The sequence below is a fragment of the Fundulus heteroclitus genome, unplaced genomic scaffold (assembly GCF_011125445.2).
Source record: "Fundulus heteroclitus isolate FHET01 unplaced genomic scaffold, MU-UCD_Fhet_4.1 scaffold_41, whole genome shotgun sequence".
Lineage (NCBI taxonomy): Eukaryota > Metazoa > Chordata > Actinopteri > Cyprinodontiformes > Fundulidae > Fundulus > Fundulus heteroclitus.
Genome location: NW_023396824.1, coordinates 790,453 through 803,958, shown reverse-complemented (window position 1 = coordinate 803,958; position 13,506 = coordinate 790,453). Strand labels below are relative to the sequence as shown.

General features: G+C 45.7%; 2 protein-coding genes across 2 annotated transcripts in view; both read left to right on the top strand.

The window, feature by feature from the left end:
* LOC118560255 (protein NLRC3-like) overlaps positions 1 to 13,506 on the top strand; it is a 943,592-nt gene that overhangs the window by 291,523 nt on the left and 638,563 nt on the right. The window lies entirely within an intron of this gene.
* Positions 1,046 to 12,856, top strand: LOC105923743. Its single transcript, XM_036131052.1, has 6 exons — positions 1,046 to 1,367; positions 1,450 to 1,548; positions 5,688 to 5,843; positions 5,958 to 6,206; positions 10,320 to 10,646; positions 12,771 to 12,856. The coding sequence occupies exons 1-6, from the start codon at positions 1,166 to 1,168 to the stop codon at positions 12,854 to 12,856; spliced, it is 1,119 nt and encodes a 372-aa protein (XP_035986945.1). The 5' UTR covers positions 1,046 to 1,165.

The window sequence follows — 13,506 nt, the reverse complement described above, 5'->3', positions numbered from 1 at the left end:
GCTTTTATCTAACTGGCTTCCCTGCAATCTTAATTTCTACTGGATGTGATGTAAACAAGACGTCCTGAGACATCTGTGACTCTGAACAGAGCTATTGGACTGCCTGATAACCACCCATCACTATCAAAGACTGATGGCTGCAAGTGCTATCTGGGACAATTCACAGACTAACACACACATGATTACACTAAAACACAAAGGCACACACACACTGCCTCTACGGTGCTTTCTTTCCTTGTTACGGCCCCTGGCCTCTTGAGGCTGTGCAGGCTCCTTTGTTTTGTCATGCAGGTTCAGCTGTGCAAGAAAACCTTTGCTGATTGGCTGCCTGGAGGCTGCAGGAGAGCAGCCACTCCATTGGACCAGCAAAACCAATCAGACTCTGATGAGGCCCACCTGAACTGTATAATAGGCCTGGAAATCATTCCTTCAAAGGGACAGCTAGTAGGAAGAGGTTTTGTAAAGCTGTTCCCCAACCTTTTGTTTGCTACTGTTTTGCAGACTTCTTGGAACTTTTGTGTGCTCTGCTGAAGCAGTCTGACTGTTTGTGTTTGCTAGCTCTAAGCTAGTGGGGTGGGGTTTGGTGCTCCCTGTTGTCTTTTGATTTGGATTGTTTTGGACTCCTTTGAATTAGTTGTGCTTCCTAGTTTGGTTAAACCCTTAGTAATTTACTTTACTCTAAGCCCTGTTAAGATTATCAGACCTTTTGTGTTAAACTGGGTTGTATTGTTTTGTGTTTGTTAAAACCCCTTCTTTTTTGTAATAAAACTCCTTTTTCTTATACTACTTTCTCTGGACCCATTTTTATGTTACTGCCCCTGAACCCCTAGACTTTGGGGACGTAACATTCCTGCTTTCTGTTGTAGTTGATGCTTCAATAAAAGTAGTGAGATGATCCATTGTTGGTTCAGACAGGTAAAGCTTCAGTTTGTCTACATGTTGATCACAAATGAAGGGTTTCATTAAATGTGACCAGAATAATGAGCATGACTGTTCCTGCCCACTGCTCACGTTGGTCTGTGATCTCCTCTCAGATGACCAGGAGGAGGTGAAGGTGGCTGAAGGTGCAGAGTCTGTCCTCCTGCCCTGCAGAACATCACCTGACCTGCATGAGAAAACATCAGCGGACTGGACTCGGTCAGAACCAGCAGTAAATGTGGTTCACATGTATCCAAGCAGAGACCAGAAAAACCAGGACGACCTTTACTGTGGGCGTACAAAGCTAAATGAGGACCTGCTGAGAACTGGAGACGTGAGTCTGACCCTGAGGTTCCCCACAGACAGAGACAGTGGGACCTACATCTGCACCGTCTACAGGGGCGAGGACATCCTGAGATGGAAGGTGGTTCTGAAACATGTCAGAAAAGGTCAGTGTGGAGCCTCAGGTTGGAGCTACTGATGAAGGTCAAAGGTCAGAGTAAGAGTAACTTGATTTTTATTTTTCCACAGAACCATTTCCATCCTGGGCCATAGTTTTCCTGGTCTTCCTGCTTCTGTTTATTGCCTCTGCTGGACTTTCATATCATTTTCGGCACTATTTCATGGCAGGTAAGTCTCAGATGTTTTCTCACTCATAATGCTGATTTATAATATGTGACCATGCACCCAATACCTCCCACCTGGTGAAGAAGGCCCAACAACAGCTCTTCTTCCTCAGGAAGCTGAAAAGGTCTGGACTTCCCACTAAGCTGTTAAAGAACTTCTACAGAGCTACAATAGAGAGTGTTTATGTCTCAGCATAACTGTGGTATGGGAGCTGCTCAGTCCAGGAGAGGAAGGACCTAGCACGGGTGGTGTGGTCAGCGCAGGGGATTGTGGGATGCCGTCTGCAGGATCTAGACTCAGTTTACGCAGAGCGAGATCCCCCCCACTGACCCCCCCCCCCCAGGCAATGCACTCTCTCATTTACCCCGTTTCCACTACCCTTTTTTAACCGAACCGAGACCAGTTCGAGCACGGTAACCGAGATAACTCTCGTGTGTAAACGGTCAGCAGACTGAACTGAACCGAGCTAGACACAACCGGACCGCGCTAAATGCAGACCAATTCCTGAGTAGGTCTCAGACTGTTTTTTTTTGGCCCGGTTATCTGATAACAAGGAGCGCATGAGCAGACCGCGTCATCCCCTTACAGTCAGCTGACTGTCCGCGGGTTTTCCGGCGTGTCTGGCTGCACGTCCCGATTCACAGTCCATTCAGACAAATTTCAGACATTCATAATAATACTAGCTTCCTTACCGTGCCACACGATTTCCAGAGATGATTCTGCTTATGAACCTCAGCGTCTGTTGTTGTTTCCTGCTTCTGTAAATCCTTATTAGACGTTTGTTTGTCTTATCCACGTCCCAAAAGCCGACTCTGCCCAACCATAACATCCTGAATGTTACGAGCGCCGCCATTTTGATTTGCTCGGTCCCGCCTTCAATCCCAGAGAGCAGCAGTACCGCAGATCGTCACTAGGAGGCGAGGAAAAACCAAGGAACCGGGATAGCGTGGTGTGTAAACGGTCGTCCCAGCTTGGTTAACTGATCCAAGCTCAGACTGGTCTCGGCTCGGCTCGGTTTAACAAGGGTAGTGTAAATGGGGCTGTTGTTTCTTTACCTGGGTGACTGCCAGTGCCTGATCCATACCTCTACCATCTTGTCCAAGAACTCCTTGGGATGCTGTTCTAGATCCCACTGAAATGTAGGTACTGCTGCTGGAGATGACAGGGGGAACTTTTCTCTTGTTGCCTGTCCTAGGGCAGTGAGCATAGAGGTTAGTCTGGTTTCATCAGAACATGCAAACGTTTTGTTTCAGTTTCAGCTGCTATGATTCTGGTGACACATCTTACCACAAATTAAAGGCCCTAAAGTCTCCCAGAGCTAATGTCAGCCCCTTAGTCAACACATCCAATTCCCCTAGCTACAGAGGGCTTCCTCCTGTCATAGGTGGAAGCTGATCTACTATTGCGTGAACGTCTCCAAACTGAAAAGGCTCTCTGGGCTGAGGGCAACAAAGGAAGCAGCAACAGATTTCCTGCTGCATGTTTCTCTCATGACTTCTGTCCAGTGTAATAAACATGTCTGCGTGCCTTTCCCTTAGTAGATTAATGCTGTAATTGCTGTAATTCATCCTGACATTTATGTAGTACATTTTCTAAGTGGATCGAACTCTCCTGAGTCCTCCCAGGGTTCCCTTCTACCTCGTTCAGTCTCTTCCTACAACCATCCTTCCTTCAGACTCCCTCTGATCTACTACTTTGTGATCTCACTCACGGGGCGTATGATGTACATGGGGGCGGTCCTGAATGACTGTGTCCCCTGGTAATAATATAGTAGTAATAGTAATATCATCTTTATTGTCATTGAAACATACATTACAACGAAATGTGTTCTCTGCTTTTAACCCATCCACTTGGGGAGCAGTGGGCTGCCATGTGCGGCGCCCAGGGAGCAACCTGGGGTTAAGGGTCTTGCTCAGGGACCCAGAGTGCCGGGACCGGGGATCGAACTGGGTACTTGCATCCTTCTCTGAGTGCAAGAGCGCTGCTCTTAACCACTTGGCCAGCCCTCCTCCTCCTCTGCTTTTAACCCATCCCCGTTGGGGAGCAGTGGGCTGCCATGTGCGGCGCCCGGGAAGCAGTCGGGGGTTAAGGGTCTTGCTCAGGGACCCAGAGTGCAGTAAGTTGGGATCGAACCGGGTACTTGCATCCTTCTCTGACTGCAAGCGCGCTGCTCTGACCACTCGGCCACCACTCCCCAGCTCCCAAGGGACCCAATGACCCCTCAGAGTTCTACCTTCACTGGGGGTAGTGCTGTCTGCGGTACTGTCCATGGGGGTTGGAGCTGGGCCATAATAATCTTTCCCTCTTGTGTATTTCACACCAGGAATGGGAGGAGTCTGGGGTGTAGGACAGCTGTAAGTTCCTACTCCTGGGGTGAATAATGTGTCTGTTCTCTCATTATCCTATCTGCAAATGGGGAAGCGGTGGTGGGCTGTGCAGGGACCGGTTCAGAGGCTGGAGCTGAGGCTTTGCAGTTACAATGGGTTGTTTGTGCTAACACTAACTGTGCCTATTCTACTGGATATAATCCTGATGTTGAAGACACATAAAGGGGTGTCTGGAAAAAAGAAAGGTCCCCTGAATGAATATGCTCATGTGGTGGAACCTGATGAAAGGGCCTTTGTGACAGAGGCCCCACTGTGTGGACTGAAAGGCTGGCAGGTTCTGTAGGTTCTGCGCCCCTGAAGAAGAGAACAGCTGACCTCCAATGGAGGGTATTACATGGAGCCATCGCCTCAAACTCTTTTATTTCTGTTTCTAATCCAACTGAGTCAAGTCAGTCTGTCCCATCCATGAGATGGTGTTTCCTTATTTTAGCAAATCCAAGAGACTGACAATATTTTAATCTCTTTATAATATAATGAGTCCTTTAGTCTCAGGGAGGTATTTATGGTGTGGGGTACAAGAAAACAAATCAACAGAACTGTAAACGTCTTGATTTTATTTCAAGTAAAGCAAAACCTGCCATTTATGTTTCAAGGAAAATTTGTATGGAGAACCAGGCAGGTGTAGGGTGGTGCTGTAACATTAAATGTAGACCGAAGCTATACCTTTTACAAATGTATGGATTATTTGAAGAGTTTTAAAGATTTTGGTGTTACAAAGTATTCTTGGTAAGGACATTGATGTTCTTTTAAGTTAACCCTGCTTGACTCCTTTGTATTGATTTAAGATAAGATAAGATAAGATAAAATAAGCTAAGATAGACTTTATTGATAAGATAGACTTTATTGATCTCACAGTGGAGAAATTCACGTGTCACGTCAGCTCAATAATTAAAAGAAGGAGCCAAAAGGAGGAAAAGGTGCCTGAGGTATATACAGTGTGTCCACATATATACAGGGGATCGTAAAAAAACAAAAAGGAAATAAAGCAGAGATTTAAGGTGACTTATGTACATATGGATTTGTTATTGTACATTAAAGTGTTACCAGGTAAAGAACAACAATGGGGTAGTGAGATAACTATAACAGCTGAAGTCTCTTATTTAACAAGATTATTGCAACATTTGTATGTTGACTGAAGATTGGTGATTGGTTTAAACAATTGTAAATATAGTGTTTTGTAAAATCAAAAAATCAGTTTTTCTTAAGTCAGTAATTATTCTTAGGTTTTCTTTTGGCAACAACTTGGTGCAGTACCGCCTCCAACCACAGTCAAGTTCACTCTGTCTGGGTGCTGCATCTTGTCTGGATAGTTGTTGTTTTTTTTTTTTACCAAAGACAAGCCAGCACAAGTACAAGCTGAAATTAAATGGAAGCAATAAGGCTATTTTCTAAATGTAAGAAAGTACAGATAATTGCATGAAAATGTAAGAAATACAATAAAAAAGTCAGCTAAAAATGTTACTCCAGTAAAATATTAATAACCAACATTTCTAATTAGGTCAGGTAACAAAGTACCTCTGGTTGTGACTCCTTCTTCAGTCGCTCCTCCAAATGTCCTGAAGAAGAAAACAGGTCTTCATCAGAAACTGGTTTAAACCGGTTTCTGTCTGACAGGAGACAGGTGAGCTCAGGTCACCTGAAACAACCTGCTGGACCTTCTTCAGTCTGAACTCTGAGTCAGAGAGACAGGGAGGAGACAATGACCATCAGAGCTGCTGTCTCTCCATTTAATCGTGTCCTCTGTTGTCCTCTCAGTCTCACAGGTGGTGGTGAACTCAGAGATGAAGTCTGTGGTGCTGCCCTGCAGAACCAGACCACAACTGCCTAAAGATGTTAAAGTGGAGTGGAAGGATGAATACAACAGGACGGTCCATGTGTATAAGAACGGTGAAGATCAGCCTGAAGGACATGGTTCTGATCAGCCTGAAGAACGTGGTTCTGATCAGCCTGAGAAACGTGGTTCTGATCATCCTGAAGAACGTGGTTCTGATCAGCCTGAGAAACGTGGTTCTGATCATCCTGAAGAACGTGGTTCTGATCAGCCTGAGAAACGTGGTTCTGATCATCCTGAAGAACGTGGTTCTGATCAGCCTGAAGGACAGGACCAGTTCTACAAAGACAGAACCAAAATGAATAAAAACGCACGAATAACTGGAGACCTCAGTCTGACCCTGGAACACCCCACAGATGAAGACACTAACGTCTACACCTGCACCGTCTACGGCAGAGGGGGAGAAATCCTGAAGGAGAAACAAGTTAATCTCCAGGTCAAAGGTCAGTGGGTTATATCTCTGGGTCAAAGGTCAGTGGGTTATATCTCAGGGTCATTCTTTCCTGGTTTCATTGAACACACTAGAATGAGTGAAGATGAGGAACTGAGGCAGAGGTCCGGTCCAGACAGGGTCCAGTTTCCAGCTCCAGGTTCTCAGAGCTTCTGATCAATGGAAGCGTTGCTGGGAAGCTTCTCTACACAGAATGTTAAGATAAGGTGGGTGTGCCGGTGGTCTGCACCACCAATGGCGGCCCATGTACGGAGGCTTCAGTCCTTGACAGCGGACACAGGTTTGCCTCTGGCCTGCGGTTCTTTTGTCTTCCCTCTCTCTCAGCCACCCCTGATCTCCTACTATCAACCTGAATCAAATAATCAGGCCATTAGCAGGACTCTGGAGAACTTGACTGCAGACTGAGGAGGTAATTGAGCCATTTGATTCAGGTGTGTTGGATCAGGGACACGTCTAAAAGCTGAAGGGACAGCAGACCTGGAGGACTGGACTTGAAGACACCTTGAGGCTAAGCTTTATGAGAAACACCGGTAAATGGTAAATGCCAGAGTAAATATTGTACAGGTATTGATAATACGGCCACTTTTTGTAAACAAAGATGAAATACTCAAGTTTAGCTCTGGAAAAGCTCGCTAGCCTCTTTAAAGAACAATATGACATAATATGCAACCTGTACACGCCTTAGCTACATATGAATGAGCAGCTAAGGCGTGTAGATGTTGACAGAGTCAGGAAGAGGCTGAGGGACTCGGGAGAACCAGAGCAGCTGGAAACTGGTCCCACTTAGAGCCGCTCTGGTTCTGGTGGGCAGTTGGACAGTTCCGTTTCTTTCAAGTATTTTTGTTATGTGCCTTTTTTGGTTAACTTTTATTTTTCCATCTATCTATTTAAGCGTCCCCATATCTCTCATCTTAAACTTTGCTTTCAGCATGTCTTTAACACTGTCCATTAGAGAATCCCCACTTGTTGCTATAATAAGATAATCAACCCAAATGACTAAAATCACTCTATTATTTGCTGTATATATTTGCTCTATACACACAGTGATCTGATTAATTTTGTACAAAACCGTTTTCAGACAAATTGTTTCAATTTCAGCTGCTATGATTGCGTCTTGATTGTTTTAAACCATACAGTGACTTAAGTTTAAAAAACAGTTTATCACCAAATTCTGAGTTAACCATAAAACCTTCAGACTGTTCTATAAACACCTCACAGTCAATAGGAGCGTGTAGATAGGCTGTTTTAACATCCATCTGATGTAACTTCAGATTATACTGAGCTGCCATTTGTATTAAGCTGCGTATAGATGTCATGCTAGCTGTTGGTGCAAATGTTTCTCTATAATCTATACCAGCTTCCTGGCTGTAGCATTTTGCCACATACCTGGCTTTAAAAGTCTCAGCTCCATCTGCATTCTCCTTGATGGTATAAACCCATCTACCCCCCACTGCATTTTTACCTTCTGGCAGCGTTGTCAGAGTAAATGTGTCATTTTCTTTCAAGGATTCAACCTCTTCCTTCATAGCTTCTACCCACTTCTCAGACTCAGGGGAAGTCAGGGCCTCTTTAAAATTTTGTGGTGTATTACACACTAAACGATAGCAATAATCAACATTGTTAAAATTTGCTGTGGCAAAATCATCACTATCTGCCTTACATTCGTAGTCCTTTAAATACAGAGGCACTTTTTTCTCTCTTTTGGAGCGTCGTAGACAATGTTCTTCATCTTGCCTGATATTTGTGTTCCCCACACTTGAAGGTTCAGCATGCATCTCTTTTGTTCCTTCTGACACCTGCTGTTCTACTTTTAAATCCATCCAACAGGAACAGATTTTCTGCAATACTCAAACCCTCTGGAGGTGTCTGAGTTTGGCATTCACTCTCAGGTTTAGTTGGAAATCTGACTAAGCTGTGTTTAAAAGCCCACACGGTTCCTCCTCCCCCCCTCAGCACCATGAGGAGCAGAACTTCCTCTGCTCCCAGATTCTGGAGGGAAAGATCCAGACATCAGAACCACACAGTCCTTTACTGTTGTCCTTGTTCTGTGCCGCATCCGTGTGTGTTGAAAGGTACTTTAAATTAAATGTATTACTATTATTATTATTATTATATATTATTATTATTTTAGACTGGAACCAGTCCAACATGTTGGACCTTCATCTGTCCATCTCATCTTGTCCTCTGTTGTCCTCTCAGTCCCACAGGTGGAGGTGACCTCAGGGGAGGACTTTGTCCAGCTGCCCTGCAGAACCTCAGCTAACCTGGCTAACGATGATATTGTGGAGTGGAGGGACAGCAAAGACTGGAAGGTCCATGTGTATGAGAACGGTTCTGATCAGCCTGAAGCTCAGTACCGGTTCTACAGAGCCAGAACCAGTATGAATAAAGACCTGCTGAATACTAGAGACCTCAGTCTGACCCTGGAACACCCCACAGATAAAGACACTAACATCTACACCTGCATCATCTCCAGCAAGGGTGGAAACATCCTGATGAAGAAACAAGTACGTCTCAAGGTCAAAGGTCAGTGGTTTAAATCTCTGGGTCAAAGGTCAGTGGTTTAAATCTCTGGGTCAAAGGTCAGTGGTTAATGTGTTGTTGTTGTAGTTTTCCAATCAGCTGACCAGGTGGGATCACTACTGATCAGAGGTTCATCAGATGTAGAGTTTCAGGTTCACAGACCAGGTGAATGTGATGTCATCAGCGCTGCATTTTCCTGGTTTCATTGAACACAACATTAGAATGAGTGAAGATGAGGAACCGGTACAGGAGGCAGAGGTTCTGTCCAGACAGGGTCCAGTTTCACATTCCTCTGGTCCACGGAAGCGTTGCAGGGATTGAAGGAGCAGCTGGACGCTTTGACCCGGTACCGTCTCCACTGCTGGAGGAACAAGTTGGAGAGCAGAACCAACAGACGGGTCAGAAGAGAAACATCAGCATTTAAGTTGCTGCAGAACCACTGTTTTTGACAGGAACCTGAAACCAGCAGAACCAGAACATTGGTTGCAGCATTTCTCACTAAATTCACATCAGAGCAGAAGAACCGAGGCCCAGGTTCTGACGGGCTCTTCCTAAGGAACCATTTGGATCAGCACAGGAACGGTTCTGTTTGGTTCTCACTGACCAGCTGGACCTCCAACTGAGAGCCAGTTCTGGTTCTGTTTCAGAAACATTTGATCCCTGACCACCATCAGAAACCTGGATCCTACCAGAATTCAGCAGAACCAGGCCTCAGAGGTCCAGAAGCTTGTCTCCCCTTTCAGCTAGTTTTCCTATCAGTTGTATCTCTGCACAGTTTCAGAACCACATCCACACCTCAATGTTCTGCTGTGTAACTATAATCTGGTATCAGAACCAGGCTTACATCAGAGGCAACCGGACTTTCCTTCAGTTCCTCCTGAAAACATTTAGACACCTCTCCAGGAGTCTCTGTCTGTTCTGGAGGCTCACTCTGAGCAACCTGCAGGTATAGCTGTCTTCCCAGGCCCAGTCCAAGTCACATGCTGGTCAACAGTGATGATGGATCACTGGTTCTGACCTGGACCGGGCCTATGAGGACAGACCTCCATGTCCTTAAAAACTGCAGTGAGCCAACAGGCCTCATTTCTACTGGATCTTCTTCCTTCAACATGTTAGGAACCAAACTAGAGGACAGGAACATCTGAGGTGTTGCTTCAGTTCTTCTGATTGGTCCACACTGAAAAGACAGAGCAGCTGGAAACTGGTCCCATTGTACTGTTCTGGTCTCCAGATGGACGGGTCCATTTCTTTCAGCCAGTCTGAGGGAACCAGGAGCTCAATGATGACGTTAGATCAAGATGTTGAAGCTGTGAAAAACTGCAGCAGCAGCTTGAAGTCAGTGTTGACTGCTGGTTGGGTCAGTCTGCAGCTTTCTGCTGGGTCTCCTGTCCACACTAAGGACGTTCTGTCCAACAGTCGGTTCTGCTGCTGAATGGACCCTCAGCAAAGACAACACTGTCTCTGTTCTGTGGAGATGTGGGACATATTTCAGACTGGAACCAGTCCAACATGTTGGACCTTCCTCTGTCCTCAGAGCTGCTGCTGTCTGTCCATCTCATCTTGTCTTTTGTTGTCCTCTCAGTCCCACAGGTGGTGGTGGATTCATTTGTAGACTCTCTCCTGCTGCCCTGCAAAATCACAGATGACCTGCCTGGAGGTGTTAAAGTGGAGTGGACAGACAGCAGAGATAAGAAGGTCCATGTGTTTGAGGATGGTTCAGATCAGCCTGAAGAACAGGACCAGTTCTACAGCAACAGAACTGAGATGGATAAAGACCCTCTGACAACCAAAGACTTTAGTCTGACTCTGAAATACCTCACAGATGGAGACAGTAACATCTACACCTGCACCGTCTACAACAGTGACGAAAAGATCCTGATGATAAAACAGGTTGAGCTGAAGGTCAAAGGTCAGTGGTTCAGATGTTCCTGTAGTATACCAAGAATCAAGAATCTTTATTGTTATTATAAAAACATAATAGAGAATCCCATCATTCCTACATAGAACACAGGCTTGTAGAAAATATAAAACCCCTAGAAGAGAAAGATGTACATAGAAGTGTAATGTGTAGTACATACCTGAGACGTTGCCATCGAGATCCTGCTGTATCTAGTCTGGTGGGCCCGGCCCCGGGGCCTGTGGCCCCCACCTGGTTGGTGCCTGGGGGACCTCAGGTCGGCCTCCGGTGGCTGCTTGCGATACTCTTGGGGGGTTCTGCGCTGGTGGACGTGGGTTACTGGCCTGGTAACTATGCTGTAGCTGGGTGGGTCTGGGGCTCTGGGTTCCTGGGGTGTGTCGTCCTTAGGCGGGTGTTCGGGCGGGGCCTCGGTGGCTTGGGTACTGTGGAGTATGCTGCTGGGGTTTGGGCCGGTGTGCGCCCGGCTATCTGGCCCAGTCAGGGCCTCTGGTGTGCTGCAGGGCCTCGGGGCCTGTTGAGCTGGGAGGGGGGTATGGACATTTCATGGCAGATCCTCTCCCCTTCAGGGAGATTAATAAATCACTTGTAAATAATGCCGGACTGAGCCTGACTCTCTGCAATGCCTCGCAGCAAAGCAGCAGGTTTAGCATCAGCTGCAATCCTAGTGATGTTCCAGGCTTTTCCCTCTTGGAATCATATTCATCATTTTTTGCAGTTTTTTTCACTGGATCTTGGACCGTTTTTCATTTTTTGCTGTGGGTGTGCTAATAGCTGTTATCCCCTGCTGCACATGCAGTAGTATTGTACTTCTTCTGTTATTAAAATAAACACAAAAGGCTTTAATTACTAACAACTTGAGCAAAAACAAAGCATAAAACACCAAAATGACAACTAATATGCCAGCAAGATGTGATAATATTTCATAAAAACTTTGTATGCAACCAGAGTGAGCTGCTGACGTATAAATAAATTAAAAAGTCAAATGACGTGGTAATGTACCTTTAAAGCACTTTTTAATACAAGTGTCTTTGTTGACATGGCTGCAATGCAGCATTGCCAAAGTAAGAGAATGTTAACCTACATAAAACATAAAATATTCCTAGACCAGACACCTATGGCATGAGAAGTGATACCAGCTAAGGGCGAGGTGGATCGGGCGCCCCATGAAGGAGCGTGTCGAAGGAGTTTACCCAGCCTTTGAGTGTCTTTGTTATTCATGATCTGAGCTAGAGAGCATGTAGATAATACCAGGTGATCTGCCCCCCATGATGATGTCACAGCTAAGGGAACACCAGACCAGGTGTACCTTCTATGAAGAGAAAATGACAGAGAACAAAAACTTAGAAGCTGAAATAACAACAAACAATGCAGACTGGTAAAACTCAGAAGGACCAGTTCTGTCCTGGGTTGCCCCCTTGACCCAGAGCAGGTGGTGGGAGATAGAAGGACTTTCAGTGATGTTATTTCTTCACTGACGGACAATGTCCAGAGCTGTGCTCCTCAAATCCCACAAATTCAGTAAGTTTATAACCAGAGACAAAAGCTTATTAGATCACATCTACAACAACATCCCAGGAGCATATAAGGCTGCAGTTACCTTCTGCTATCATATTCTTCTGGCCTCCAGCTCTCTCCACCATCCTTCAATAAAGTAACAAAGAGCTGCTGTCTCTACATCTCATCATCTGCTCTGTTCTTCTCTCAGTCTGTCAGGTGGAGGTGGAGGAGGGGGCGGAGTCTGTCCTTCTGCCGTTCACAACAACCCCTGGGCTACCAGAAGATATTAAAGTGGAGTGGAGGAACAGAGACGGCAAGATGGTCCATCTGTACATGAAGGGTTCTGATCAGCCAGCAAAACAGAACCAGTGCTATATAAACAGAACAAAGATGAATGAAGACCTGGTGACAACTGGAGACCTCAGTCTGACTCTGATGGGTCCCACAAAGGAAGACAGAGGAGAGTACAAGTGTACCGCCTGGACGAAGGGAAAAGTCCTTAGATGGAAAACATTTCAGCTTGTAATCAAAGGTCTGACTGTTTTCTGTCTTTCTGACTGTTTTCTATCTCTCTGACTGTTTTTCTGTCTTCATGACTGTCCTCTGTCTCTTCAACAGCAAAAACTCAGGACCAACCAGAGGACCAATCAGAGGACATTCCTCTCCTCAGCAGGGAGAGTACAGATCCCGGACCAACCAGATGACACCAGGACACGCAGCAGCTCCATTGATCAGACTCCTCTGATGGCTGATCAGTCTGATTGGTCCGTTGATCCATCAGACTTTGGACCAGGAAGAAGATCTCAGTGAAGGTTCTGATGGACCAAGACGGGACACTTCATCAGCTGCTGCCTTGTGGTCCAGTCTGCTGACTCAGCACTGATCTGTATTGAGTCCAGAGACCTTGAAGCAGTTTCAGGTGGAGCGTTTGGACCGGACAGAGAGAACATGTGGACGATGTCTTCAGTCCTGGAGAACAGAACCGTACAACTAAACTGTCAGCCATGTTTTCTGCTGGTGATCGTCAGGTTCCTGTTTTAAATAAAGTTTTTGTTTCAGATCAACCCAGTACTTTATTTTAATCCATCACTAACTCTGGAGTTTAGAGACTGTCAGCATCCATGGTTACCTTTTATTAGCCAGAAAAGAGTTTCTCATTCATTCAGGTCTAGTAGAGATTGGTGGTAACTAGCTACATTTACATGAGTAACACCTTTGCAAAAATTTACTTTTAGTAGTTTTACTGCACTGTACTTTTTACTTTTACTTGAGTGGGACTGCACAGTGGCGCAGTGGGTAGCGCTGTTGCCTTGCAGCAAGAAGGTCCTGGGTTCAAGTACACCCCTGGTGTTTC